Here is a 26,142-nt window from a genome sequence, read left to right as displayed (position 1 = left end):
CAATTACAAAATCACTGGATACAGTTTGACCAAAATGTATTTTTAAAACATATTTGGGCCTGTCGATCAGATAGTAGAGTTTGCAACCTGTACACAAAGGCTGAGAACTTCAACCCATCTTCTCCCTACTTTCCGATCACCCCGTCAACTAAAACTATCCAGGAAATAAATAATTTAGCCTTCCCCTTTTGTGACATATCTCAAATCTGTTGTAAGAAAAGTTGTGGTTAGGGACTAGGGTCAGACAGCCCATGTTCACGAAAGCACTCCAACAGTGTAGAAAAAGAGTTTTGATATGCTCATTTCCTCAGTGCATAAGAATTATGGGTGGCTGCAGTGGGGTAAATGGAAAGGGAGGAAGGAAATGAGAGAGGGAGGGTGTGATAAATAGAGAGATAAAGAGAGATGGGGCCAGGATAACACGGAGGCTGATCGTTGGATAATCTTGAACAGCATGCTCTAATTAGAATTCTTATGATACAATTTGGTGGTTGTAATTAGTGGAGATGGGCTGGCTCCTCTCCACGAGCCTTGTTAGTGGAAACACAGCTGTGTTAGAGAGGAGGAGAGCAGACACTCTGCTCTGTCAGAGAAACCACAAAATAATGCCTTCCTCCTCCTTCCCCCTTCCCCCCCTCCCCCAAGTTGTTTCTATCTCTTTCACGCTCTCCACCAATCACATTCTGTCTTCCTCCCATCGCAGCTCAACTTGGTGTCCAGCGTCACCATGTCCAAGAACCTGCCCTCGGCGTCACCCCCCAACTTACCTCAGACACCGACCACGCCCACAGCACCTATCACACCCATGGCTGCAATGCCCCACGTGCCATCGGTGCTGGGAGGAGCAAACGTCCCCAGCATGGGAGCCATGCGCAGACGCCACTCGGACAAATATTCCATGCCTTTGTCGTCAGGTAGGACCAACTACTCAGCGCAGCACCTAACACAGATATCAAAATACTTCCAGTTACTGAAAAATTCAATTCCTGATTGAATTTAACATGAAGTGGCTTATTCTCATTTTTATATATTTTATATATTAGTTATTTGACATAAACTAGAATGCCACTTATCTAGTTTAGGATACGTTTCTGTTTTTATCTAATGAAAAAATTATGTTCAATACCTGGAGCTCTGGACTATTAATAGTAATTTCAACTAATCATATTCTAGCAGTTTAGCACACACACAGACATGAAAGTGAACACACACACACACACAACTGACATAAACGCATACCCACAAACCGCAGAGGCTTGTTGGTCTTACCAGTGTGAGCTGTCTGGTGGTGGGTTTATAAAAGCAAGCGTGTGTTTAATCACTCTATATGTAAATAGACAAGAACTTCCTCTGTGCATAAATATTACATGAATGTTAATTAAGTTCAAATAATGGTGGGAAAAAAAATACAATATTTATTACATTAAGACATTCAATGTGTTAAGCTTTGCATTTTAAACGGGACGTCTTTTGATGTTTATATTTACTCTCTGTGTTTAGTGTGGAGCAACATAAATTATTCAACTTGAGCCTAACTAACTACACGGATTTCATTTTATGGGATGTATTAGTGTTTAAGATCTCTCACGAGAGAGATTAATTAAAAATGCATTTTGTTAGACATGGAAAATGTTGATTTGATGTGCCCCCTTTCTCTGTCAACCCCCCTCCATCCCCGTCTCCACCCCAATCCTTACCCCACCCCATTTTAATTTGATGTAACCTTGAGTAAATTCAATACCTAAAGGAATAAAATGTGCCAATTATTTCAGGTGGTGACACAGTATTTATTTTTCCAGAGATTGCCCCAAACTATGAGTTTTATAAGAACGCAGATGTCAGACCGCCATTTACTTATGCAACCCTCATAAGACAGGTGAGTGGGAAATAAATTAACTTTGCCTGATTAGATTAAAATTAATTGCTGCATGAATCGTGGCAGCTCTGCCTCTCTCCTCTCTGTCTGTTGTTGTATGCGTGTCAGTTACCTGGTCTCGTTAGTCAACCGTTATTTGATGTCATGTCATTTCAGGCTATCATGGACTCTGCTGACATGCAGTTAACACTTAATGAAATCTACAGCTGGTTCACGCGCACGTTCGCTTACTTCAGACGCAATGCTGCAACTTGGAAGGTAACCTTCATGAACACCCCTCTTCACCCTCCCGTGCACTTTCACTCCCATCACAGCAAAGCCTGCTCCTTCCTCCTGCTCAAGTCAAACACAAAACCTTAAGAAAGCATATATTTGCTCAGCACAGAGCGATTAGCACTCCTCTCCCCTTTCCTTCCAACCTCTGTCTTGAATGGAGCCCTTTTCTTCTTATTATTTATTTTTCCACCGTTCTGCCTTTTCTGTTTAGAAATGACAGGCGAAAGAATTATTCTCCCCTCAGATATCGTTTTCTAATTCGGTGCAATTAATAGCGGAGGCTTGGCGTGGAGAGGAGAGGGCTCTGACGCACTAATTATACAGCAGCCACTCCATCATCAGCACCTTTTGTTAAGAGATACACCCCTCCTCCTAGTCCCGAAAACCACCTTCTCTCGCATATCATTGGTTAATTAGGAAGAAAGATGGCTGTTTGCCTGTTAACCAGTTCTCCACTGTGTGGAGGCCAAAGATGCATGCACACAGGAACTCAATGTACACGTGAGCACATACATTGTGCCTGTGAGAGGGGTTAAGAGTGTGGAACTAAAGCAAGGGGGGCAAAGTGAGAACTGGCCTGTCATGGAGGGAGCACTCTTTATTTACCCACACAAAAGGGCCCATTTGTATATCTGTCCCTACAACTTTATTGTCCTGTCTCCCCAACACAAAGATGGTGAAAGATATTTTTCCTGCAGCACATGTTTTAAGCAGAAGTGTGCCTGTCTGCTGATAAAGAAAGCCCAATTTAAGCACCACTGTCTTCATTGCTTTCTTTTTTTGTTATTTATCCTTGGCCCCTGTATGTCATTTGTTAGCTCCCTTTAGCCTTTGTGGCTGCACAGAGGACTGGAGGGAAAACTCAACGAGCCGCTCATCAGCATGCGAGGCGCGTCGCAGCACTAGATTTAGCAAAGTGAATTAATTTGGATTTGGGATGCAAATGAGCACATGGGTGTGTGATCACCAATACAAGAGGACACGTAGTAAGATGGGTGCCCTTTTCCAGTTTGTACAGCGCGCTCCGTGTTTTGCTGCGTAGTGATGTTACGATATGTTCTCACTGGCACCAAACAACACCGCTGCCACCAACATCACCACCGCCACCAGCATCTGAACGGTTTCAAATCTTTCCTGCTCCTTTTTTAGAAAAACATCCTAATCTGCCCCACCCTGCACAAAAGCCAGTGCGATCTATTTACATCTACAGCCTTGCGCTTCCCTTTGTAAGCATTAGGGGGATGATCAGCGATCGGCCTGTCATTTGATTAATGAAGAGAATTTGTTTTTTTTTAAAAAGGGGGAAGAAGAAAGGAGAGAAATGAAAGGTAGTTTAATATCTCAGCTTGGTCTCATAAGCTCAAAAGAGGGATCTGCACCCCACACCCCACTTTTCCTTTCTCTCTCTTTTCTCTCACCCAGAAGCTTATTAGTTCTAACTATATAGCATGCATAATAAAACTGCTCATTTGCTCATTAATATTAAAATTATCATATTCAGAGCCATGGGCATTAAGATCAATCAAATCCTGGGATTTTCAGGTCAGATGCGAGATCTGCTTATGAGGTTTTTTTCTTTCTTTTTTTTCTGAATCCCTTTTTCTTGAGCAGTACACACCAAGCTAAGGGAGATGATAAATATGAGAGGCAGGGATATTAAAGCCAAGGTTATTATTTGTAGAGTCTGATGCATGTTTTAATTATGGACGTATTGTCATATTAATAAAAGAGTGCTTCTTTCTCTAGCTATTTCTTATTTAGTAATTAATGAAAACACCTTATTGTTTTCTTTTAATTTAACAGCAGCTTTGATAATAATATCGAAAAGATGATCGTGTCATTTTACCAGAGTATTTAGACATATAGAAGTCAGTTCAGCTTAATGCCCTGACTTCTGCAGGAACACGCTGTCTCTAACACACACAAACACAGGGGGCTCCTGACGACTTTTTTTTTCTCCCCCTTCCAATACTGTCATCTTTTAAGCGATGTGTCCATTAAGAACAATGCTTTTCTGGAGCAGGAAGGGTTACTGACATCACATTATCAAGGCCGGCATTACCACTTCTGTCACCACCATAAGCCATTCGCTATGCTGATTACCTCCTTTTAGCCTACTTACTCTGATTGATATGTACTGTGTGCAGGACTTGTAAGAGCATTCGCTCTCACTCAATTTTTTACTAATTAAATCAATGGTGCGTGAATGTTAAGAATTTCTTCAAAATGCAGGGGAAAAAAATCAATTTTGAAGCCTTCCTCGTCTTCATTTTTTTTCTTGATGGATAATGAATGAACATGACTCGCTTTTTTTTTTTACCTCATCCCTCTGACCTGTGCGTTATTTCTCTCTGCCTCCAGAATGCTGTCCGCCACAACCTCAGCCTGCACAAGTGCTTTGTGCGCGTGGAGAATGTGAAGGGGGCAGTGTGGACAGTAGATGAGGTGGAGTACCAGAAACGCAGGTCGCAGAAGATCACGGGGTAGGTGCTCTGCTGACTCATAGATCCAGATCAGTAAAAGATTAAAAGGATCAGTGGAAACGTTGTTAAATACACTCTGCACTCTCTTATTAGCATTACATTACACATTATGTTATGAACTGATTGACTCATTTGTTGTTGTTTGTTTTGCTTACTTTTTTGTATGCAGAAGCCCATCACTTGTCAAGAATCTGCCCTCCAGTCTTGGCTATGGAACTGCACTAAATGCCAGCTTACAGGTACAGACCAAAACCTTGAGCTGGCTGCCGGTGTTACTTGATTGACAGACAGGACCACTGCCTGAGTGACTGAATGATTACAGTTAATGTGCACAATAGAACTCCGTATTCATACTTCCACTTTGCATATGAGGGAGCAAGTTTTTTTTTTCTTTTTCTAGCTTGAATTACCACCTTGTTCCTTGCTTGTGAATTTCTGCACCTCTCCACTCACTCTGCTCTCTTCCAGTCTGCCATCAGACAGAGAAGGCCACCCTGTGGTTGAATCAAGGAGCAACTCTCGCTCCTTGATTCCCTTCTTTTTCCCTTCTTTCAGCAGTGGCAGCCACCCTAGATTGATAGCGGCATGTGCAAATGCAAGGGCATGTGCATTAATATTTATCTAACCTGTCATAAATGATTTGCCTTCATAGTGTACGCTGGCGAGGTGCTCATGGCAAAAACTTTAAAAATTTAATCACCGTATATAACTTTAATGCTCAGCAGGCGAAAGTGTCAAGAGTTTTTATTATTTGGAGGTAAAGTTTTGGGGGGACTTTTTTTTTTTAATAGCCACACCACACAAGGGCACAGGAATGGCAGGTGAGGGGAAGTAGTTGTCAGGAAAGTGTCACATGGGGAAAAATAGTTTCCAGCTGAACAACACTGAGCCACGGTCTTTAAATAATTACTGTGTTAAATCATAATATTCACTCTTCATACTGCCTCTAAACCACCAAAACAAGTGTGTGACAGTAAATGATTACTCCCTCTTATGCACCCAGTTATTCAGTGTTCCTGGACCTGTCTCTGTCTATTCAAGTTCTAATTCCTAATATTCCCTACTTGTCTCTTCCTCCCACAGGCTGCCCTAGCAGAGACCTCCTTGCCTTTGCTGGGAACCCCGGGGCTCATGGGCAGTGGTGCCACAGGCCCGATGGGAGGCACCTGCCACGGCCTCCTCGGCGGAGACCCGTCCGGACTGACCGCAGGAAGTCCGCCTGGCCAGTTGGGAGGGAGCCCACCGGGGTTGCTGGGTGTTAGTCCCCCAGTTACGCTGAGCGGCAGCCCCCCCATGCTGCTGCAGTCAGCCCACGAGGACCTCAACGGTTCAGTCGACCACCTGGACACCAACGGACACAGCAGCCCCAGATACTCCCCTCCAGTACACATGTAAGCTCCTGCACATAGAAGAAAATATACCTGCAAGTAATTTAACTCTTGGGGCTACTTAGACCTCTAAGAACTCAAATTTGTGCACATCATCTGCACTTTTCTCAGATTAAACACTGATCTTAAGACATTGTCAAAGATTATTTTTAGAAAACCTAAAAGCTTTTTGAAACACAAACCACAATTCACCCCCAGTCGATCTCATTAAAAGCTGCCGGTGCTTATACTGCCCTTTACTCAGCCCATAACAGCTGCTGTGTGGATTTAAATGACAACCATTACAGCATACCTATGATGTTGCAGCATGCACACGATGGATCAGAGTTCCTATTTCATGCTTCATAATGTTAAATGTGGTGGGTATGCACTAATTTACACCTCACACATTTTTAAGAGTGCTTATCTAAGTATGCAAGCACACATTGACCCCTCCCCTTTGTACGCCTATGTTGGATTCCTTTGTTAGTTTAATTGCCTGACATTTAACCCTCTGTATCAGTATTTATTTCAGTTTTCTCTGACCCAAGGGCAGGGTTCAATTTCCAGTACGTACGATATCATAAGCAGACTTTTTCTCATCCTTTATCTTCTGCTGTAATTTGATTGTCTTTGTGCTTATACCTGAGGTGAGGCGGACGCTTGGCCAACAGTTAGTCTATAAATAGGCTCTATTACACATTTGTCTTTAATTACACCACCGTCTGCATTATAGGGGTTTAGCTGCTGTATTTTATGCAAGACTGTGCCTATTAATATTTAGCAAGTGTAGCATTAATTACTTTAAAAATCTCTCCCTTCCTCATCCCTCATTTAACGTGGCTAAGAGAAAGCGAGTGTGAGAGAGAGTGAGAGTGATTTTAAAAATTGATTTCATGTGACTTTTAGGAATGTCTGGGCTGCTGATGTCACAAAGAACTATCTGCGTAAGCACTCGCTGTGGAAAAATGAAGCACACACGGAAACAAACACAAAGAAATGATTCTTATATGATTCTCGTCCACTCTCCTTCAAAGACCATGTTGGAAACCTATCAGCTAGTCACTTCTTTAATGGATAAAAGATGCACTTCTGCTTCATGTGACTAAGTGTATCAGAGAGAACAGAGGAGTGTTTGGTTAGTCCTTAGTACCAGACATCTATACATTAATCTGTTTGGACATGTTTACCCCTCTCTGAAAGGGGGTAATAAGTGGAGCAAATCTGCCCAGCTCCAGACAGAATCCAGTGTTACCACTCCCTCGGCTCATTTAATTTTTAGTAACAGGACAGCACTTCCTTTTTCTTGCATTCTCTTTTCTCCGGCCGCACTAGCCTTGACACTTGCAAGGGTAGCTAGATTAGAAGATTAGACGCATCCATCCATCCTTCTCTTCCTCCCTCGGTCCCCGCCCGCCTTTACAAAGCCACAACAACCTCAAAATGGAAGAAATGTGTTTTTCATGAATGGCTTTTCAAAGATGTGTTTAAATAATAGAGTGGCTTGTAGCACTAAACTAAATAGTACATCACCTTGAAGGCCTTTCTCTGGAGAGGAGTCCTCAGCACAAGCAAGTCCATACAAACCTCTTCTTCTCCTAAATGTCCGAAGGTTAATGATATCTACTTAACTGCAAAGCAGGCTGGGTTTGTGCATACTGGTGTGAGCGTGTGCACGTCATGTAGTTTTGGTTCTGAATACTTATGCAGAAGTGCCACGCTGTCTAAAAACTTTATTGTATTGATTATTTCATTTCGTAAAACATGTTTTAGGTTGGAGCCGCGTAATCCGTGTCCACGTTGAGTGAGTTAGATATTTAATTGCACCAATCTTGATAACAGGATTAAAGACTGTAAACACATCTTTTTTCAATTTAAATGTCTAAATGAATGACTGGTTTTAGGTGAAACCAAGTCTATTGTTTATATTTCCACTGAAACCTTTGGCTTTGTTCAGTGTAGCCACAGGCTAAAAAGTAGTAGTGTCCTTAACACCAGTCCAAACATCTGCAAACCTCCTCGCAACAAGCCCTGAGTGATGTAGTTATTGTTCACTCAACTGATTCTGAGATGAGAGCCAATAAACGTGTCATCACACTGAGGCCCAACTCTCTTTGGTGTCTGAAATTTTGCAAACTTTTATTGCCCCTCCTTCACTACCAACCCTCCCTCCCTTCCCCAGGCTGCCTGCACTCCTCTCATACTCTATCTTCCTCACCGCACTACTTCTCCTGCTCCCCCATCGCAGCCTACCATTAGATCCATGCACTAATGATCGCATTTGTCCCGACATACCTCTGCATGATTGCAGGTGCTAATCTCCAATTGATGTGAGAGCCAGGCATCTCTAGAACCCACACACACATACACACACTCGAAGCACTGCGTATTTATTACATCGCAAAAGTCCTGCTGAGTGACTCAATAATGGCAGCTAGCTATTAAGTACTAAATGGCTCATCCACATATTTTAATAAAGTGTCACAAAGCCTGTGAACGTTATCGTCGGAGCCACACAAACATCTAATGAGGTGCATGAGAACACATTCCAGTCTGCCAGGTGATCCACGTGATGCATTCAAGTACAGACTCATTGTCATTTTCGGGAAATGGTGTTTAAAAAAACACCATTTCTTCTTTATGAAACACTTTTTATTGTGCTCGACAAAACTAGGGATGCATCACTTCACTCGCTGTGGGCACCAGCTGAACAATGATTTGTATCTGGTGCTAGTATACAAATATAAAGTACTGATCAGCATCAGTGGACATATTAAATGTTTACAGCATGGCGTTTATGAACAGCTATAACTAATGAGTGAAAGGTGGGGTACAGCCTCACATAGTGACCTAAACATCCCTTTATACAGCCACATTTTAGTGTCTCAGAAAGTGTTTTTGTCCAAGCACTCATGTAGAACATAAAATATTTCAGCAACAAATTTGTAACTTTCTGGCAATCAGCCCATCATTTTATCACCTTTCAACACCAGTTTTACTCTCCATCGGCAACATAAATAAATAACTTAATTTTAAAAAAATCTGTCTTTCCATGCTGTTAGCTGTTACATCGGCAGGTAAGAGGACGTGGAGGTGTTGTTGTCTTATCTCCCACCTTCTGTAAACCTGAGGCACAGAAACAGAAAGGTTCATCCGCTCCTGTTCGCATCCTGCTAAGATCAGCCTCCCTTTCTCATCCCACCACATCAGAATATTAATTTACAGTATTTGGCTCTGAATATTAAAGTCATCTGTACCTTTTAAAATTCTTTTCAAATTCAAAGTCCCCCCTGCCCTCCCCGCTTCCACTGATGAAGGCAACCCAGGAGAGAGGCTTCCTAACATACTACCACTTGATAAGTCTCCCTCTCTCTCTCTCTCCCCGCTCTCCTCTTTCAGAGTCTAGGGGGATTTTCTGATGCATCCGATGTGTCAAAAATAATTAGCTTTTGTCAGATTTATCATCATGGCACAAACCCCTCTCCCTGACTAGAGCCCCAGATCGTGTTATGCCTTGTTTGTGTGTGACAGCATTATTATTCTTGTTAGTGGCCCGACACTTCTTTTTTTCCCCCGCCCACTCCTCTGTTGTTCTGAAACATAAGGCGTCCTGTGAGCAGCGCCATTGCTGCTTCCTGCCCAGTGCTTATTGACACTGGCTAAAGATATTCATCCATTTAGAGTTAAAAACATGTATCATGGTGTCCGAGCGAACTGCCAGGGCTGAAGTTGATTAATGGCAGAACCTAGCTGCCGGTTTTTCCTCTTGAGGAGCGACACGCACAGCCCCTGCATATTAACGAGTGGCTGCGCTTTCTATTAACTAGATAAAAAAGCCTCTCCTCTGCCTTTGCTCCAGGGGGCTCAGGGATGAGAAATTCTCCATTATTTATTATGTGGCCTGTTTTTTCCCCCCCTTTTTTTCCTTTTTCATGTATTTCAACCTGGTGTCATCAGTAAACTTTTAAATGCCAAACATGTCTGGAACATCACAGCTTATCGGCCTTACAGAGGCCATGTTTTTCATGCAATTTTCATGCGCTTACTTACAGTAGACGTGAGGCATCATGTCGAATTAGTGTCTCGCAAACAACATGTTACTTTCTAGATAATGCATGTAACGCCTGTTTTTTTGATGCCACTGAATATTTGTCTGTTAGCTGAACACAGTCCATGCAGTAACGGGAATTACTCCTCCACACCTCTTTTGCACATTGCGTTATGGTGGTAATAAGTCACCTGACTATGTTCCCTTCATAATTTACTTGTAAATGAGGTTTCCCTTACTTTAAATGTTATACTTTACAGTTTACCATAAAATCATGTGTATTTTTCCTCTGGCCTGTATTGCTATTTATCCATTGTTTTGGTATCAGTTGGCCAGTTGTGGAGATTCTGATGCAGAGGTGTCTGCATTCGTTGAAAAGTAGAGAAACTAAATGGCCCACAAGCCTCTATCTGCTTTTTCCCTAAAACATGTGATTTCGTTTCATTACATTCAACAGATGCAAACGCAACCATCCTGATGGATAAATAGCACTGCATGCCTGAGAAAACTTGTCATTTTCTGATGAACTGTCCCTTTAAATGTGATCATGCTGCAGGGATTTGTCATTGAATTAAAGAATAAATCTAACATTTATCATTTATCGCCTATGTGCTTGCGTCATAGGCCACCCATTCACATAAAGGAGGAGCCACTTAATATGGACGACGACGACTGTCCGATGTCACTTGTGACGACAGCCAATCACAGTCCAGAGCTGGAGGAGGACCGGGAGCTGGAGGAAGGGAACTTATCGGAAGATCTGGAGTGACTAGGATACAGTTTTTGGTCAACATATCCCTTCACCGAACCGCACTGTTTCTCTCACACAGACCTCCCGCAAGACTAGAAACCACTCCACAGTCCAAGCAACCACAGCTGACTCTCTTTGTCTCTCTCACCACTGGGACTATTTATTGAGCATGTATCCGGATAGAGACTGGGCCAAAGGAACTCTTTGTTGCAGCCCTTTGGGATCCCCCAAACACAAGCAGGCATAAGATGTCTGATTGGGAAAAAAATTGAACTCTTTGAGACCTGTTTCATTAGGGGATGGCGTGGCCACATACCGTGTAAGGATGATAGACTCATGGATGGGGAACACCATGTTCCGTTGAAAGCTAGCGGCCTCATATACTGCCAAAAAGGAAGACATTTTATGTTTGTGAATAATCCAACCCACAGTAGTTGTTAATGTCTAGAGACAATTGCTGGTTCAATTCAAGTTGTTGCTCTGTTATCATTTGCACAGGAGTAGTCTCAGAAATTTGTGTCACTGCCTGTATGTTGCTACTATTATGAAACCCAGTATATTATTTTCAGCTTTCTTTTAAAACCATTGTTAATTTCCCAAATACGATTTCTTTTTAGATACCACCAACTGTAAATGCCATTCCCCAAATCACACCAGAAACGGAACTGCGGTACCAAGACTGTTGTTGCAGCTGTCCATAAAAAAAACACCAAAAACACAAAAAAAAAAAAAAAACAAAGGAGAAAAAAAAATAAGAAAAAAGTTGGCTTCCAGTCTGTTATCTGTTTGTGAATAAACAAAAAAAATTTAAATTAAGTTGGGGAAGAAATAAGTTTGTTAAAAAGCGCCATTTCCAAAACAAATGCATTTCTGCATAATTTTCTTCTCACTGTTCTCCTTTTACCTCCTCGTTCGAAAGCTTTGTCTACCTTCAAACAGTCACAGGCAACAGCTAGAAACCAAAGCCAACACTAGCAATGGCCAATAGCTTATAGACAGAAGCCACCAAACTCCTCTTGGTCCGCCTTCTGCCACTTTAAACTAGTACAAAGAGAAGCTTTTGTTCCGCAAACTACCTTGGAATAACCTCTGGGATTGTTTCATTTAGCCCTATACAAAGATGATCATGAGGAAGATGGAGGGAAAATAAAGGCTGGTTTTGATGTGAAATTTGCTAACTCATAGAAAAAAAAGACAAAACAAACAAAAAAAGTCCACTTTGGAGATTTTCTGCCAGACATACCATAGGTAGGAGGTGATGTGATGTTTGAACTGCAGGCATTTTGTGCTGTAACTGGTAGAGAGCAGCTAACTGTAAAAGTGGATCATGACCAAAACATTTGTGTATTCAATGGAAGTGCAGAAACATTGTGTTGTTGTGAATTTTTATTTTATTCTATTTTTTTTTTTTACTTTTTCTTATGCATTACACATAGTTGTTTTTTCTTTATTTATTTTTATTTTTTCTAACCTGGTGAATATGTATTGTTCTAAGTGGGACTGTCAAAATAATGTCTTTATTCCGTGGCTTTTTTTTCTTTCTTCCGAGCCGCGTCAAAACCGAAACTGAAAACATCGCTAACCAAACATGAAGAATATCTAGTGAAGCCAAATAAGTCACATTTTCAAGTGAATATGAAATGATGTGGCTTGGTTACCGTGGAAAAGCAAATAGTAATAGCCATTGCGGAAGAGGATTATCTACCTTTTTCTAGGTGAGATTTGCTTTAACTTCATCAAATCCTCGTCGCGTGGGTCTGTGCAGCTTCCAAACGCGTACGAAAGGCATCGCCACTGATGGCGCTCTGGGTAGACAGCCAGCTTTTTATATCACGCTTTAGGGTGACTTAAAGAGAGGTAGTTACTGTGGAAACTATGTCCCATCATTTCACAGCCAGTGTCATCTAGAAAAGCGTTGTTGCTTTAATGGTCATTTATGTTTTCAGTAAACCAAAGTTACACAAAATTCTGCCTCCTCTTGTATGGGATAAAGAAAACCTGAAACTACACACAGTATAACTACACAAACACACACATGTGTCAGAGACTAGCATACACAGACCTTAGGCTTGTGGTCTGCCAGCTTTCTTGTTTTGGTTAAATCTCCAGCTGCTGAAAACGTATGCTGTCAATGACCTGACGTGGCTTTGTGTCTTGCTGCGGCAGCGAGCAACGTGTCTGCTCTGTTTAGACCAAAATGGAAACACACTGTGCATATGTATGTTTTCAAGTGTTGTGCCAAGCCAAAGAACAGGGCTTGTAAGAGCTTAACACACAAGACACGTGCGGTACTGTACAAACGCTCAGCTTGTAAAGTACACACACATACACACGCGTACCAGTTCCACGTCAAGAGGGTACTGGGCCCTGGAACAAAGCTTATCCCTTCAATACTTAGCTGGAGTCAGCAAAACGACTTGAAGACGACGTTCTTAATAATCTTATCACACCAAATAAAAAGGACACTGCGTCTTTCCAAAAAAAAAAGAAAAAAAAGGGGTCTCCCACTTACCCAAAAAGGCTTTCTAAAAGCTCCTACCTCTGCACAACAACCAATTCAGAACAATTACGACGGATTGCACGAGTTACGAGAATGCCACAAGAGCCGTTACACTTTACTGCGCTTGTCTCATAGGACGTGGCTCAAGCCCAACGTTTACATTCCCTGCGTCAAGATATGGAAGATTTGCATTGTAATAGGTTGTCCTCAAAACATTTGTAGAATGATAATGTATAGATTATCTGTAAGGGAATATTGTGTTTTTTTTAAAATGCATGTCTAAAAAAATCATTTGGTGGACTGGAAACGAGAACTAATAAAAAGAATATAATAAAAACCATGGGGATGATGGCCTAACTGTACGTACAATGCATAGGAGTGCGTTACCTCAGATATACTGTTTTGGGAGGGATAAAAACCTGTCAGCCACAGAATGCATATTACCTGTAGATTTGCATGGGTTTTGTATAAATTAAGTAAAAAAAAAAATGTCTAAAATAGTTGCTTGCACATAATACCAGAAAGACCTCCAGAACTGCGATCTGCTCCTCCACTAGATTTTAGGATTGTCTGGATTTTCTGGGTTGATTTTTGTCTGTATTTTGATAACTGTGCATACTTATGTAAAAAAAAAAAAATGTTGGTGGACCCATAAATTTACCAGACTTTTTTCTAAGAGGAAAAAAAAATCTCAGTGTTTCTTTTCTGACTTACCTGAATTTTTACTGTTTCTCTCTCATTGCTCGCTAAGAATAGCAAACTTGCTTTTTCTGCATCTGCTTTGCGTAGCTGTAAGGCTTAACCTAATGTGTGTATTTATTGCTTGTACCTCTGTGCATACTTTATGAAGCATTATGTCTGGCAGTTGAGTCATGTATCCTTTCTACTGCTATCCTTCTCTAATAATTGAGAATATGATCCCCCTATGTATACAGTAAATTGGGACTGTAGCAAACATATGTTTATGTAATTGGTGAGAACTTTTCTTTGGTTTGTTTTTGTTTTCATTTCCTTTTTGATCGATCGATCCAGCGACTTTTTTTGATACTTTTCATTAATGTGTACTGTGTCCATACGTTAAAAGTTCTCTGACATTAGAAGGTCATGGTTGAGAATTGTAACAGACATTATTTTCTGTATTCATGGCATTTCACTGCTGAATAAAATAAAGGACCAAAACTTGGAATTTGAAAAGCAACTGTCTACCTCCAGCATCAGAGAGTAAATTATTTTCCCTCCACTGTTGTATCTTTTATTCTACAAAGGCACAGCCATGAAAATCTAGCTGGCATTACACTTTTAAGGTTTCAGGAGCTGCTACTTCAGAGATGTGAAGGAAGGGGGTGGAAAAACAATTAAAATTTAATGTATGTGTTACAAGCCTTTTTTCCAGCCTCCAGTACCCAGAGTCTTGTTTAGAGGAGCGGGACAAGGCACTGTATTGCCCACCCCTCTGGACCTGTAATGGGTTTAGCCTTTGTATGATTCAAGCCCACTGCTTTCATGTACCGTACGCGTGTCCCAGTCTACACCCAAGCACTGCTGTGTACCTTTGAAAAGCTTTTGTAAGAAGTAACTCACCCAACTAGACTTCATTTCTGGGCTACATACTGCAAAAGTGGTTTTGGCACAAACCGCATTATTAAGTCTGTTGCCATGTAAAAAATATCTGCCTTATTAGCATCATGGCTCTGTGTCATGTACAGAAAACAAAGATGTGAAATTTCACCAGACATCTTCCATCTTCCATAATCTCAAAGACAGAAGCTTCCTCTTGACACTTGAAAAGACAAAAAAAAAGCTTTTTACCCTCTCGACTGATGGATGTTGACTGGCCTAACGCAATGACAGGCAATGTGGCTAAATCAACTCCAGCAGGCCTACCACACCTTGTCGGTCATGGAGCAGCCACACACTGACACCCTCATTGAGATTCAAACTGAATCTACCATGACCAATAGGTTGCCCATTAGCTCGTCTGTATGCCGAGAGCCTTCTACACGTTCCAAAGGGTGCTCAGGGACATCGTGGGACTCTTTGAATCATATCCGCTGGTCATTTAATCGTAACGCTGATGCGTGTTCTTTTTCCTTACCACATGATGTCCCATGAGAGGTCAGAAAACAACAGCATTTTTCATAAAAAGGCACACAGACGCACTTGTCTTTCTTCACCCCCCCCCCCCCCCCCCCCCACCCCCCATGACAGTCCCAGACATCAGCCTTGGCAGGCTGCTGTTATCTCCTCAGCAATGGCGTTCCAGAGCATTAGCTAGCTCGCAAGGCACTTGTCTTCCATGCTGTTTATGCACTTGGAAGTGTTTGTGAATTCAAGTGAGGGATTGCATACGGAGTGCAACAAGGGCCGCTGTGTACTACACAACATCAGAGGGAGCTCCGACATTAAAGTGTGAGAGCGCCTGCTATAGACCCTTCTTTCAAAGGCCATGAAATAATAATGGCTTGTGGTTAGAGAGGTATCCGTGAGTCACAGTGGCTGCTTTTCATAAAGTGGAGTTATTTACAGAGCGATGAATAAAAGAAAGGGTAGCTGGTGGTGCAAGCTTTTTCCACATGAATGGTGGTGGTGGTGGGAGGGGAGTTCCTCCTTATTCAGTACGCTGCAAGTATACTGCATGGTGTGATGGGAGTGGGAGAAGGCTCTGAAAATAGCAGCTAATTTCTAAAGAAAGATCTACAAAATACAAAATAATGTTTGGAAGCTTTAAGACATTTAGAGACATGTGCTTCTTTACTTTTGTGTTGACAATTGGAAAAGTTCATAAAATTTCTATGCAGTAAATATAGATCTACAGCAAGAAGGCTTAGCTAAGCTCAGCTTAGCATTAGGACTAAAGGTGGGAAAATATCTAGGTTCACAAAGCAGCAAATTATCTCAAACTAATTGGTCCAAAAACCAAACCTTTGATGACCATTTTCAAGCAAATTAAGTATTGTAGTTATTAATCCTCACTATACCTAATTGTGTCTTCGTGTTCCCCTAGGTAGGCTATGTGATGATGTGTATGTGAATGTGCGCCAGGTCATGGCCAGGGAAACTAATCCTGGCTACTAGCCAGAAAGCTGAACAAAGGTGAATGGAGAATGATGGATAGGAGAAGAAGTATACTTTCAACGGCTAAGAATTGTTTTTATTTTTAGTTTGCCTCCTTCAAAATTGAGAAAGATCACCATTCATTGTAAACTTTGTGCCAGTAGCAACAAATACACATTTAAGTTATCAGGGTGTGTGATACAGCTGTTGATAATTAATAAATAATTGTTACTGGCCTCTCCTGCCAGTGATGCAACAGGTCAGGCTAAAGAAGCTTGATTTGGTCGAGTCAAGATTCTCTGAGGAACTGGCTAATCAGATTGCATATCCCTTATTCAAAAGGGAGAATTGCAAAATTTATATAAATATAATTAGTCATTTTTTATACCAGGTAATATATAAAGGAAGTAATACATTTAATATGTAGCAATAAATACTGCCTCCCATAGTGATTTGATGGTCGAACACATTACTTATTCTATATTTATTGTATTTAATGTATTTACTGGACTTCTCAATCAGAATTCATTAGCCTATGAGCATATGTCAGATGATCTTCACTTCTGAAATGTGTAGTATAAACAAGTATGATAGAAACAAAGTTTTAAATATGACTTGAAATGAGCGACTGACCCCATAAACTCAACATGAAAGTGTTAACAGAAGTCGATAAGACTGGAAGTCAAGTCTGTGCACCTTGGTTTGGTCGCTAGCATACTGCTGTGGTCGTAGGTTAACTAGAACTAACAGCCTTGTCTACAAACACTGCCACTCTGCTGCTACTGCTACTATCTGAGCTTTAGTGAAACTGTGAAAACTGTGACACAAACCAGAAAAGGAGAAGGTTAACCTTCAGAGCAAAAGTTGTGCCCTTTGAAACACATTAGTTGCAGCGATGAGACAAGCAGTTGAATTTTCTCCAGTTCTTGTTTGCGTCTTGCTAAAGTTATACTTTATGAAGTAGCAGTTTGTGAGTATTTAGAGACAAACCTGAGGAACTACAGGCAAGTGTTGCTAGCAACCAAAGTAATCATCAAAAGGTTTTTGGCGCAGCACCTTCATTTGCTAGAAACCACCAGGAACCTCAGGGAATACACGCCTCCCTGGTGTGGTTTATTCTGGTTGGCAATGGATGTATCATCTTGTAGACAACGCTTAAGGAATGTGTCCATGACGTCATGTGAGAAACCACAGGTGAGCTAAGATGTTAGCTTCTGATAGTTGTTTTAGCTGCATCGTTCCATAACAGAGGCTAAATATATGCATAGAGCTACAGCCAGAAGACTTAGCTTAGCAAAAAGACTAAGTGGGAAAGCGGCTAACTTCAAAAGTAATTTATGAGCACTTTTATGAGTTGTTACTATATTATATCTTGTTTTTGTAAACTTTGGAAAGAACCAGACTAGCTGTTTCCATCTGTTTCTCATCATTAAACTAGCTACTAGCCTGTACTTGCCACAATGAGCGAGTGCTATAAGAGAGTGCTATCAGTGTCCATGTCTAACTTTCAGGAGTTCAGTACAATAGCTAGTAAGTTAGCTTGTATCTTGGCCTTTTAAATCAGACAGTGCATCCTGGCATCATTCATTTCTCTAACAACGACCAATTAGGTCAATTTATGAACCGTGCACTTGTGGGATTGGGTGGTAAATATCTCTAGTCTCAGCTTATTGATTAAGAGTGCAGTCTCCGTCTCGGTCTTTCTCTTTCCACCCCTTCTGACCTGACGATGCGTGTCGGCTCCCTAGAAGACCCTTACCCCGAGGCTGCAAAATTGCCTGCTAAATAGTCCGAGGCAATGGCAACGCTAATTGAGATCATCATTATTATAATTGCGAGCCCTGAAAAGCGCGTCTTAAATAATTTGCATTGCTCTCAAGTTGATATTGGATGCAGTGCAAAAATAATTGCATGGCTCGGAGGCATGACGCTCGGTTCGGTGGTGGGCGAGGGGACACTTCCCCACCCCGCCCAGCTCTAGTAGCCACCCAGCCGGTGCTGAGATCGGATGCCATCACATATCTGTGTCACGAGCAGTAGGTTGGGGGAGGCAGATTTTGTAATGTTTTTGTCCACTTTTATATAAGATTCTCTTAAAGCTTCACAGTCAGCGATTTTTCTGTTAAATCAGAAAAAAACATAAGATAAAACAACATCCCCATGAGATGAGAATCCTTCAATGTGTAGTCCACTAAGTGTTTTCCACCAGTCACTACCTTTTAAAGTGAACCTGACTCCAAGCTCACCTGCTCCTTTTACCACATCTGACTTTCCACTCTGTGGACGGAGCTGCTGAGATAGGCAAAAAAAACCCTAAAAAACTATGACCTCGATACATAAAACTTCACTCATCGCTTCATCAGAGGAACCTGACGTAAACGCACTTTTTTGCTTTGTGTGAATGTGATGTGCAGGCACCGGTGTAATGTATGCAAGAGAAATGCCTATTTCTCCAACTGAAACAAGGGATTAACCCAACAAAATGGTGAGAAACTGCTGATATTCATGAATTCTTGCCTTTGGCATTATCTGCCACATACACACACACACACACACGTATCCTATCAGGTCTTTCTCCCCCTCGTCTCTCAAACACACACACTCACACGCACAAAGAGACTTCTCGATAGTCCGTCCTAATGAATAAGATATGATGACATGATATAGCTCATTATTTGTTTGCTTTATGCTTTAACAAACAACAAACACAACCCTTCGAGGCTGCTGGCAAATCTTTTTTCCTTTTTGCCTGTGAAAATGAGCACATCAAAGAATGAATGAGAGGGTAGAATCAGATTATCTAAATCCTCTTAGAAAGAAACACACCCCTCAAACACACTCTTTGCCTTCATCATCAACCCCCCCTCATCATTTTTACACATTATAGCTCTCTCTAGTATTATTCATCTGTTTATTTTTGAGGGGACGGTGGAAAATTTAAAAAGAAATTGAACCAGACTCACCCCAGCAGCTGCTTTGCATCTCTCGTCACTTGGCAGGTAGACAAAAAACAACGCTACATACTCCATGTTGTGTTTTCACCTTTACATGTTTAACCGTGATAAATAAAGCACTTACATTTAGCTGGTAAGGTTATGTGGTGGGGGGGATCACAACTATCATCCTTTTAATCCATGGTAATCACATCTGGCTTTAATCGCCAATTCATAATGGAATCTGTAATGGAATGATTTCAATTATCTACCACCACTGGCACCGCGGAGTTGTGGAATTAAATTAGGACAATGCTTCTGTATGTCTTCGTCTCAAATCTCAATATGTTTGTGTTTAAGGGGTCTTGAGGCCTTCTTTTATTGTTGTTCTTGTTTGTGGAACTTATGAGGCAGAAGTTTGGGTCTCGTGGAGAAAAAAAAAAGATTGCTTAAAAAAAAAAGGGAAGGACGTAGGGAGCTGATCATGTGGGGGTTGGATGGTGGTAAAGAAAAAAGAAATATCTTGCATTAGTGAGGAATGGTGGGTTAAATCACTTACTGAAGATTTTTAATGACATTTCAGTGTTCCTCGTATAATTACTCTTCATCTGAGATGGGCCGTAATGCTGTTGGACAGTTGTGGTTCAGGCTCGCTAGCTCGCTTCATTAGCGTGTCATTCCTATTTCACATCAGAGGCTTTAATTGTAATGCTGAATATGCACAGCTCTCCACAGAAGCCTAATCAAAGTGGATCCACTTGTATTATTAATATCAGAAATCAGCCCGCTTGCTATTTTTTTATAAATAAAAGAATACAGACGCATAAATCAGCTGTCATTTATTAGCATGGCCCTGGCATATCCGCCAGACATGCAAGTAGAGCAACCCCACCCCATCTCCGTTCCTCCGCGCATCACTCATCAAGATTTAAAAAGAATAAAAGACGGAGAGGAGAAAAGGAGAAAAAATTGCATTAAATATACATACTAATTCCGCTGTGAAGTAATCAGATTACAAAGCAGGTGACACCGGGCGCAGGAAGGAAGAAAAAAATAACATCGGACAGCAATGCAATATAGAGATGATGGAGAGGTTAACAGGGATAAAAGACGGAAGATGGGTGGACGTGGAGAGAAGGGAAAGGCAGCAATGAGAAAAGAAAAAGATGGGAGGATTAAGGATTTACATTCTTAAAGCAAATACCCTGAAAGAAAGCAACTACAGCAGAGAGGAAACGGTGTATTTGAGGAGGGCTCGGTGAACACTGGGAGCAGGGTGACCCTCCACAGGTTGTGCTGACCAACCATAAAAATCCAGCTGTGTTTTGAATCCTGCGGCGGTCGGAGTCAAAGTGCCGTGAACCGCTAATCCACGTCAGTGAAAGGCTTTGGTGCTGATGCAGATGGCACCCAGGGAACCGCAACCGAATACCTGCCCTGTGTCTGAAAACAGACGCTGAGGCTCTGGAAAATAAGACTGCGCTTTACGCCATTTCTTCACATTTATTTGCTTATGTTCAAAGATATCGGAAGTTAATGAAATGACTGAGTTTGCCGCGACCTTCACGTGAGGCTTACGAGTGCTAACGTGCTAATGGGATTATGCCGCGTCATCAACAAGTGGATGAGGCAGTGATTTTTACATTTTTTGGTATATTTTTACTCAGATGTGTTCAAAATAAAAACTGAATGCCTGCCAGAGTCAGAAGTAGAAAACAAATGTAACATTGTCACATTTAATTTCTGGATACAAGAAAAGTTATGACAGCTTCAGGTGGATGAGACAGATGTAAATTATTAATTAGACATTAATGGGTAGAGAGACATTAATTAGGCATTAATGTGGAGACTCCTTGTACAGACTTCCCTCACCTTCTCCCAGTCACATCCTTCCCCTGAGTTTCTATCTATAGCACGCCCCCCTCTACCTCCATCATCCTCTCTCTCAGTCTCTCTGCCCACACCCATCGACCGTATGTTCTCTCACATCAGTGTGTATAGAGGCAGATGAATGCTGCGCTATTATTTCCACTGTAGGTTTAGAGTGAACATTTTAAGCAAGATGCATTTTGGGATGATTCCGTTTAGCTTCCCGTGTCTTTTAAAAAACAAAAAAATCCCCAAATCAAACACCACTGAAGTAGTTGGAGCACTGAAGTAGTTGGAGCACTTAGAGTGCCGCGTTCGCTAGGTACACATTCCGGCGGCGGTTGTTGTTGTTGCCGTTCCCTGACAGCCTTTTGACATTCCTTTCCTTAGAAAGGAGAAGCTGTTCACTCAGCGGTGGGAAAAGTGTCTTGATGTACAAGGCAACACGCAAACAACCATTTGCGGTTGCCAAACCTCAACATTTATGAAGGTCTGTGTAAACTAGACAGTTACTGGCTCAAGAAAAAGACTTTCTAAACATGGATTGAAGGAGACAGAGGGGGGGGGGAAAGGGTAGCGTAAGGGGAAACTGAATTACTTTCCACTGTACTGTACACGCTTCAACCTTGCGAAAAAGCAAGCAGGAAAATGATAGTGGCAGTGGGGGGCAGTGTTCAAGTACAGGTCAGCTCCATTACCTGAGTCCAACATGTCTCTCTCACAACCTGAACATACATATATAACCCCGGCTTGATGATATTCCTTCCCAATCTCGCCAGTTTCCATTCCAAACGTCTTTGATCTGTGATTTGCATTTTAGCGCCCACAGGGTGAAAATTATTTGGATGAGATTTTTTTTTTCCTTTCTCCCTCATTGCCTTCTCTTCTGCATCTTCTCACTCACCCACTCACCGTACCTGGGGCTTGTAAACTCATCCCTCCCTCCCTGACTCCCGTTTTCCCCAGCTCCCTGCATCCCTCTTTCCCAGCTGCTCAGGATCTCCTTTTAATATCAGCTATGCCCCCGAACGAAGCAAACAAATTAGCTGACGGGAGGAGCGGGTCTCAGTCTTGGCTTCTCACCTGGATGCGAGGTTAGCAGCCCTTGGGTTTAGCAGCTTCTCCTGAACAAGGCTTGCAAACACGGGTACCTTAAACACACCTACTGACTTCCATCAAAGTTATTGGGCTACAGTCAAGTGAGGGATATGTTTTTAAAGACCTCAGGCTTGCTTAAGAGTTTTCTGTTTAGCCTACATAGATCCTACAACATAGCCCACAGAAGTGCCTGATGCTGTTGTCAGTCTTTACACCTGCGAGCAGTGTGCCTATGTTACTCTGCAATATCATCGCTGAAACGCTAGCTGGTGGAATCTAAGTTTTCCTCTTTGCTTATTTTCCATTCTCTTTCATTCTGTTTCATGTGATGTAATCCACTGCTTTCCGAAGTCCATTTTTAAATCTTCAACATTAGTGTTTTCACCTTCACCATCTTGGTGATGGGATGGATGAGTCTGACTGTGAAACTGCTTGTTTATTGACTAAGGACTTGTTAGTCATATGATATGTAATCCCTTTTTTTTTTGAAACACAGTATGACCAAGATTTACAAAGTAGAGTTAATTTTTTATTCAGTGTGACCCAAAGTAAGTGACTGAGGCCCTAAAATTACCAAGAACATGTATAGATGTTTTTCATGTGTGTCACGCATATATTGCTTGAGAGTTGTCTGTCATTTTGGATACAACCACAGATCACGGAGGAAAAATGTGTGTTCTGCAAATGGCTGCTTGCTTTAACTTAGTGAAACAAAGAGGCTGCAGAACCATTGCTTTGGTTGCTGGCAGATGTGTGGAAGATCCCAACTTGTCTGGCAGAGATATTCCCTTTTGATAAAGCTTAGTTAGGCCTGGATCAGGTGACCCCGAGTCCTCCCTTAGTTACACTGCAATAGGCTCAGGCTGCTAGGCCCTTCCCTTGAGTCACTGAGTGTTTCTTCTTCATGACCTTTTTTCATTCACTATTTCTTTATGCATTGTTCATGCATCTCTGGGTCTCTTCCACAGTTTCTTTGTCCCGTCTTCGTCCGATCACACCCAACCGGTCATGGCAGATGGCCGTCCCCTCCTGAGGAGCTTGTGGTGGACGTTTCTTCCTTTTAAAAAGGGTGTTTTTCCTTCCCACTGTCACCAAGTGCTTGCTCATAGGGGTCAGCTGATTGTTGCCGTTTTCTTGCCAAGTTGCCAAGGAATTATTGTTTCTAAGCCTGCATAAGGGGCGCTTTAAGTGGAAGTAGAGCTTTAGCAACTGATTTCAGAACATCTACCATTAACCTCAGCCTCCTGCCACCACTTACCAAGTGGTTGGGTAGTACACATTTATCTCTTGTAAGCAGTGGCTGCTGGATGGTTGCAAACCACTCGGAGCCTTTTTCATTTAACTCTATATTGTCAAGATGACTTTCATATGTCAAAAATCACGTGTCTGCAAAATCAGTGGTCAAGGCAGAAAGCCGTTTTTTCCCCCTAGCCTTCTATAGAGCCAGAAGTCGTTTTGCAACCAAATCTATCGCCATCTGGTGACCTTCAGGCAGAATGCAGGTTAGATGTATTTCTGCAGTGGCTTCAATTTCCTTTGTCAATCTTGTTCATTTGCAAAAGGTATATGGAAGTGCAAAGGAGGAAACAGTGGTAGTAAACAGGCCAATCACAGTTGTTGAAGACAGTCATCAGCTTATGGTGTAGGTTATGTCATAGGGTTTCTGAAGGGTTTGTTGTTATAATGTACCTAGAGCATAGCTTTAACCCTAGAACACTATTGCTGGGTGATTTTCATCCGAGCAAATACAGTTACATGATTTCTCTCTCCTGCAGCTGTTAGCGTGTCAAGGAGACTGTGCCTTCACCAGGAATATCTCAAATGTCCCAGGAATGGGTGGATCAAAGGCCAGCTTTCCAGTGTCATTTTTTATTTTTTTTTTAAGGAATTTTTTCATTCTTGAATTCCTGATTTTTGTGTAATTTTGCAGCATTATTTTAGCATCCCCTCATGACACTTTTTTTCATTCTGTTAGACATGGCACAGTTGAAAGTAAAAGCAGACCACTCTGATTTGTCATGTGTTGTCATATTTTGATATATTTTGATGACAAGTACTTTTTGTTGGTCATATTATATCGGGTAAAAATCACCCGGCATTAGTGATTGCGTTACTATTTATAGCGATAGTGTTCTACGGTTAATACAGAAACAGAAATCCACTTTTGGATCAAAAAAGTATATTAATAAGACTAAGAATAATTGTAAAAAGTGTTTCATTTTGATTGAATCGTTAGCTGAAAGTAAATAAACACAATTATGGACATGGCGGTTTAGAACATTTGCTGGAAGCTCCTTTATCTCAGTGGGATTGTGAATACAGAATGCACATTTACGTGTGGATCATGGACTGTTTCATTTGTACTTATGCTAACAGTTAGGATGTGACTACTTTACCACAGGAACACAGAAGACGACGCAGTGAAAAGAAAAGGAAGAAAAAAACAGTGATATTAGACATGCAGAAAAACTGAAATATCCCATTAATACGTCCTGTGGCTCAAACAAAAAGCCTGCAGCAGAATACTCTCAACCTCGTGGACAAGCAACATTATCGCCCCCTAGACATCCGTGACAGCGAGACTGCTTCCCGCTCGCTACCTATTTGATGTTTTTAAACAATTTATATTTGTTATCATATCAAAGAGGAGGCGTGTGGCTATCAAACACAGGAGGTGCACACTCTCAGCCGAGGGGCCCTCTCAGCCAGCCACGCTGCATTCCTTATTCTATTTTATCTCTCTTGGTTTTTGACTAATGTCAGTAACAGCTACCGGTAATAAAATGCTTGTTAGAGTTTGTGCCGTTGCCTCGGAGCGTCGGCTTTGATACATTGTCAGGCCATTTGCCAGTGTTTCCTGATTACCTCTCCACCGACTGCATGTTTATTGATTGGGAGTTAATAAAGCGAGGGGCCTACGCTTATTTCGTCTTCGCCTTCTTTGCAAAAGGTGAGGCTTCCTTTGATGTTGATGCCGTACATTTTGAGGCAACATAAACGCTCGTGTGTTGTAATGTCAGCTTTGCTCCTAGCCTCCCCCCCCCATCCCGCTGCCACTTCTTTTTTCGCATCTTACGTGCAGTAATGTGGGGAAGCTCGTGTTGTGGCGACTCTTTCTGTCGTTGTTGGGAATAAATTGAAGGTGTGAGGGAAAGAAAAAAACAAATGGTGCCAATTACTTACATTACCTGCGGGCTGTCTAGGTGACTTCATCTTGCTGTCTGTAATGCTGACATCTAATTCTACAGTCTATCTCTGCATCTGGCTGTCTTCGCGTGTTAGTACCTTCAGATCTTTACGTGTAGGATTGTCACTGTGAGCCTGTCATCTCCGGATCTGTTTATCTGCTAGCTTCTATCTTTGTCTCCTTCCCGTCAGTCTTTCCGCACTGTCCGTCCCTATGACAGTCGGTATGATGATTCCATCCCTCACCAGCTGATTGTCTTTTGTCTCTGTCCTCTGGAGCTTCTCCCAGTGCTGTTTATCCTGCACCCTTCCCCAGACACAGACTGCCTTGGATGATTTTCTGTCTCTTCCTCTGGCTGTCTTATATATCCACCATCCACCACCGCCCCCCTCCGAACTCCACCGAGCCAAGCAGTCGTGTCAAATCAAAATAACATCTTTAAAAATTCAGTCAACATCACCCCTACAAACAGCGAGGGCCTCCTTGTTGGCTATTCATGTATTCAGGTGTACACCATATCATGATGGTGGAGATGCATTCTGAGCGTGCAGGGAGCCTTACATGGTGGTTCCATCAAAATTTGATGTATTCATTCATAGTCACAGGTAAACTCTGTTTGTTTGCAGATAACTGGGATGTTTACCAGAAGCCGGGGTGGACAGGAAAGCAGGCCGGCACATGCAGATCGGTTTCTTTTTTT

The 26,142-nt window shown here is 41.8% G+C and overlaps 2 protein-coding genes across 12 annotated transcripts in view; both read left to right on the top strand.

Moving 5' to 3' along the window:
* foxp2 (forkhead box P2) overlaps positions 1-14,493 on the top strand; it is a 103,224-nt gene extending 88,731 nt beyond the window's left edge. For 8 of the 9 annotated variants that reach the window (XM_085387849.1, XM_085387852.1, XM_085387847.1 and 5 more), the window contains 7 exons: positions 704-914; positions 1,773-1,876; positions 2,033-2,134; positions 4,514-4,635; positions 4,805-4,874; positions 5,719-6,026; positions 10,675-14,493. In XM_085387849.1, the coding sequence (XP_085243975.1) occupies positions 704-914; positions 1,773-1,876; positions 2,033-2,134; positions 4,514-4,635; positions 4,805-4,874; positions 5,719-6,026; positions 10,675-10,819 (1,062 nt within the window). In that variant the 3' untranslated portion in view covers positions 10,820-14,493. The remainder of the gene's footprint in view (positions 1-703; positions 915-1,772; positions 1,877-2,032; positions 2,135-4,513; positions 4,636-4,804; positions 4,875-5,718; positions 6,027-10,674) is intronic. The other variant, XM_085387853.1, reaches the window with a different exon arrangement.
* Positions 14,494-17,347: 2,854 nt separating this feature from the next.
* mdfic (MyoD family inhibitor domain containing) overlaps positions 17,348-26,142 on the top strand; it is a 53,446-nt gene continuing 44,651 nt past the window's right edge. Inside the window, exon 1 of one of the 3 annotated variants that reach the window (XM_085386600.1) lies at positions 17,348-17,549. The gene's annotated coding sequence lies outside the window, so the exon portion shown is untranslated. The remainder of the gene's footprint in view (positions 17,550-26,142) is intronic. The other 2 variants (XM_085386599.1, XM_085386598.1) reach the window with 2 other exon arrangements.

The sequence above is a fragment of the Rhamphochromis longiceps genome, linkage group LG17 (genome assembly GCF_057381845.1).
Source record: "Rhamphochromis longiceps isolate RC_006_pf linkage group LG17, R_longiceps_female_GT1.1, whole genome shotgun sequence".
Lineage (NCBI taxonomy): Eukaryota > Metazoa > Chordata > Actinopteri > Cichliformes > Cichlidae > Rhamphochromis > Rhamphochromis longiceps.
This window is presented reverse-complemented; position numbering and strand designations above follow the sequence as displayed.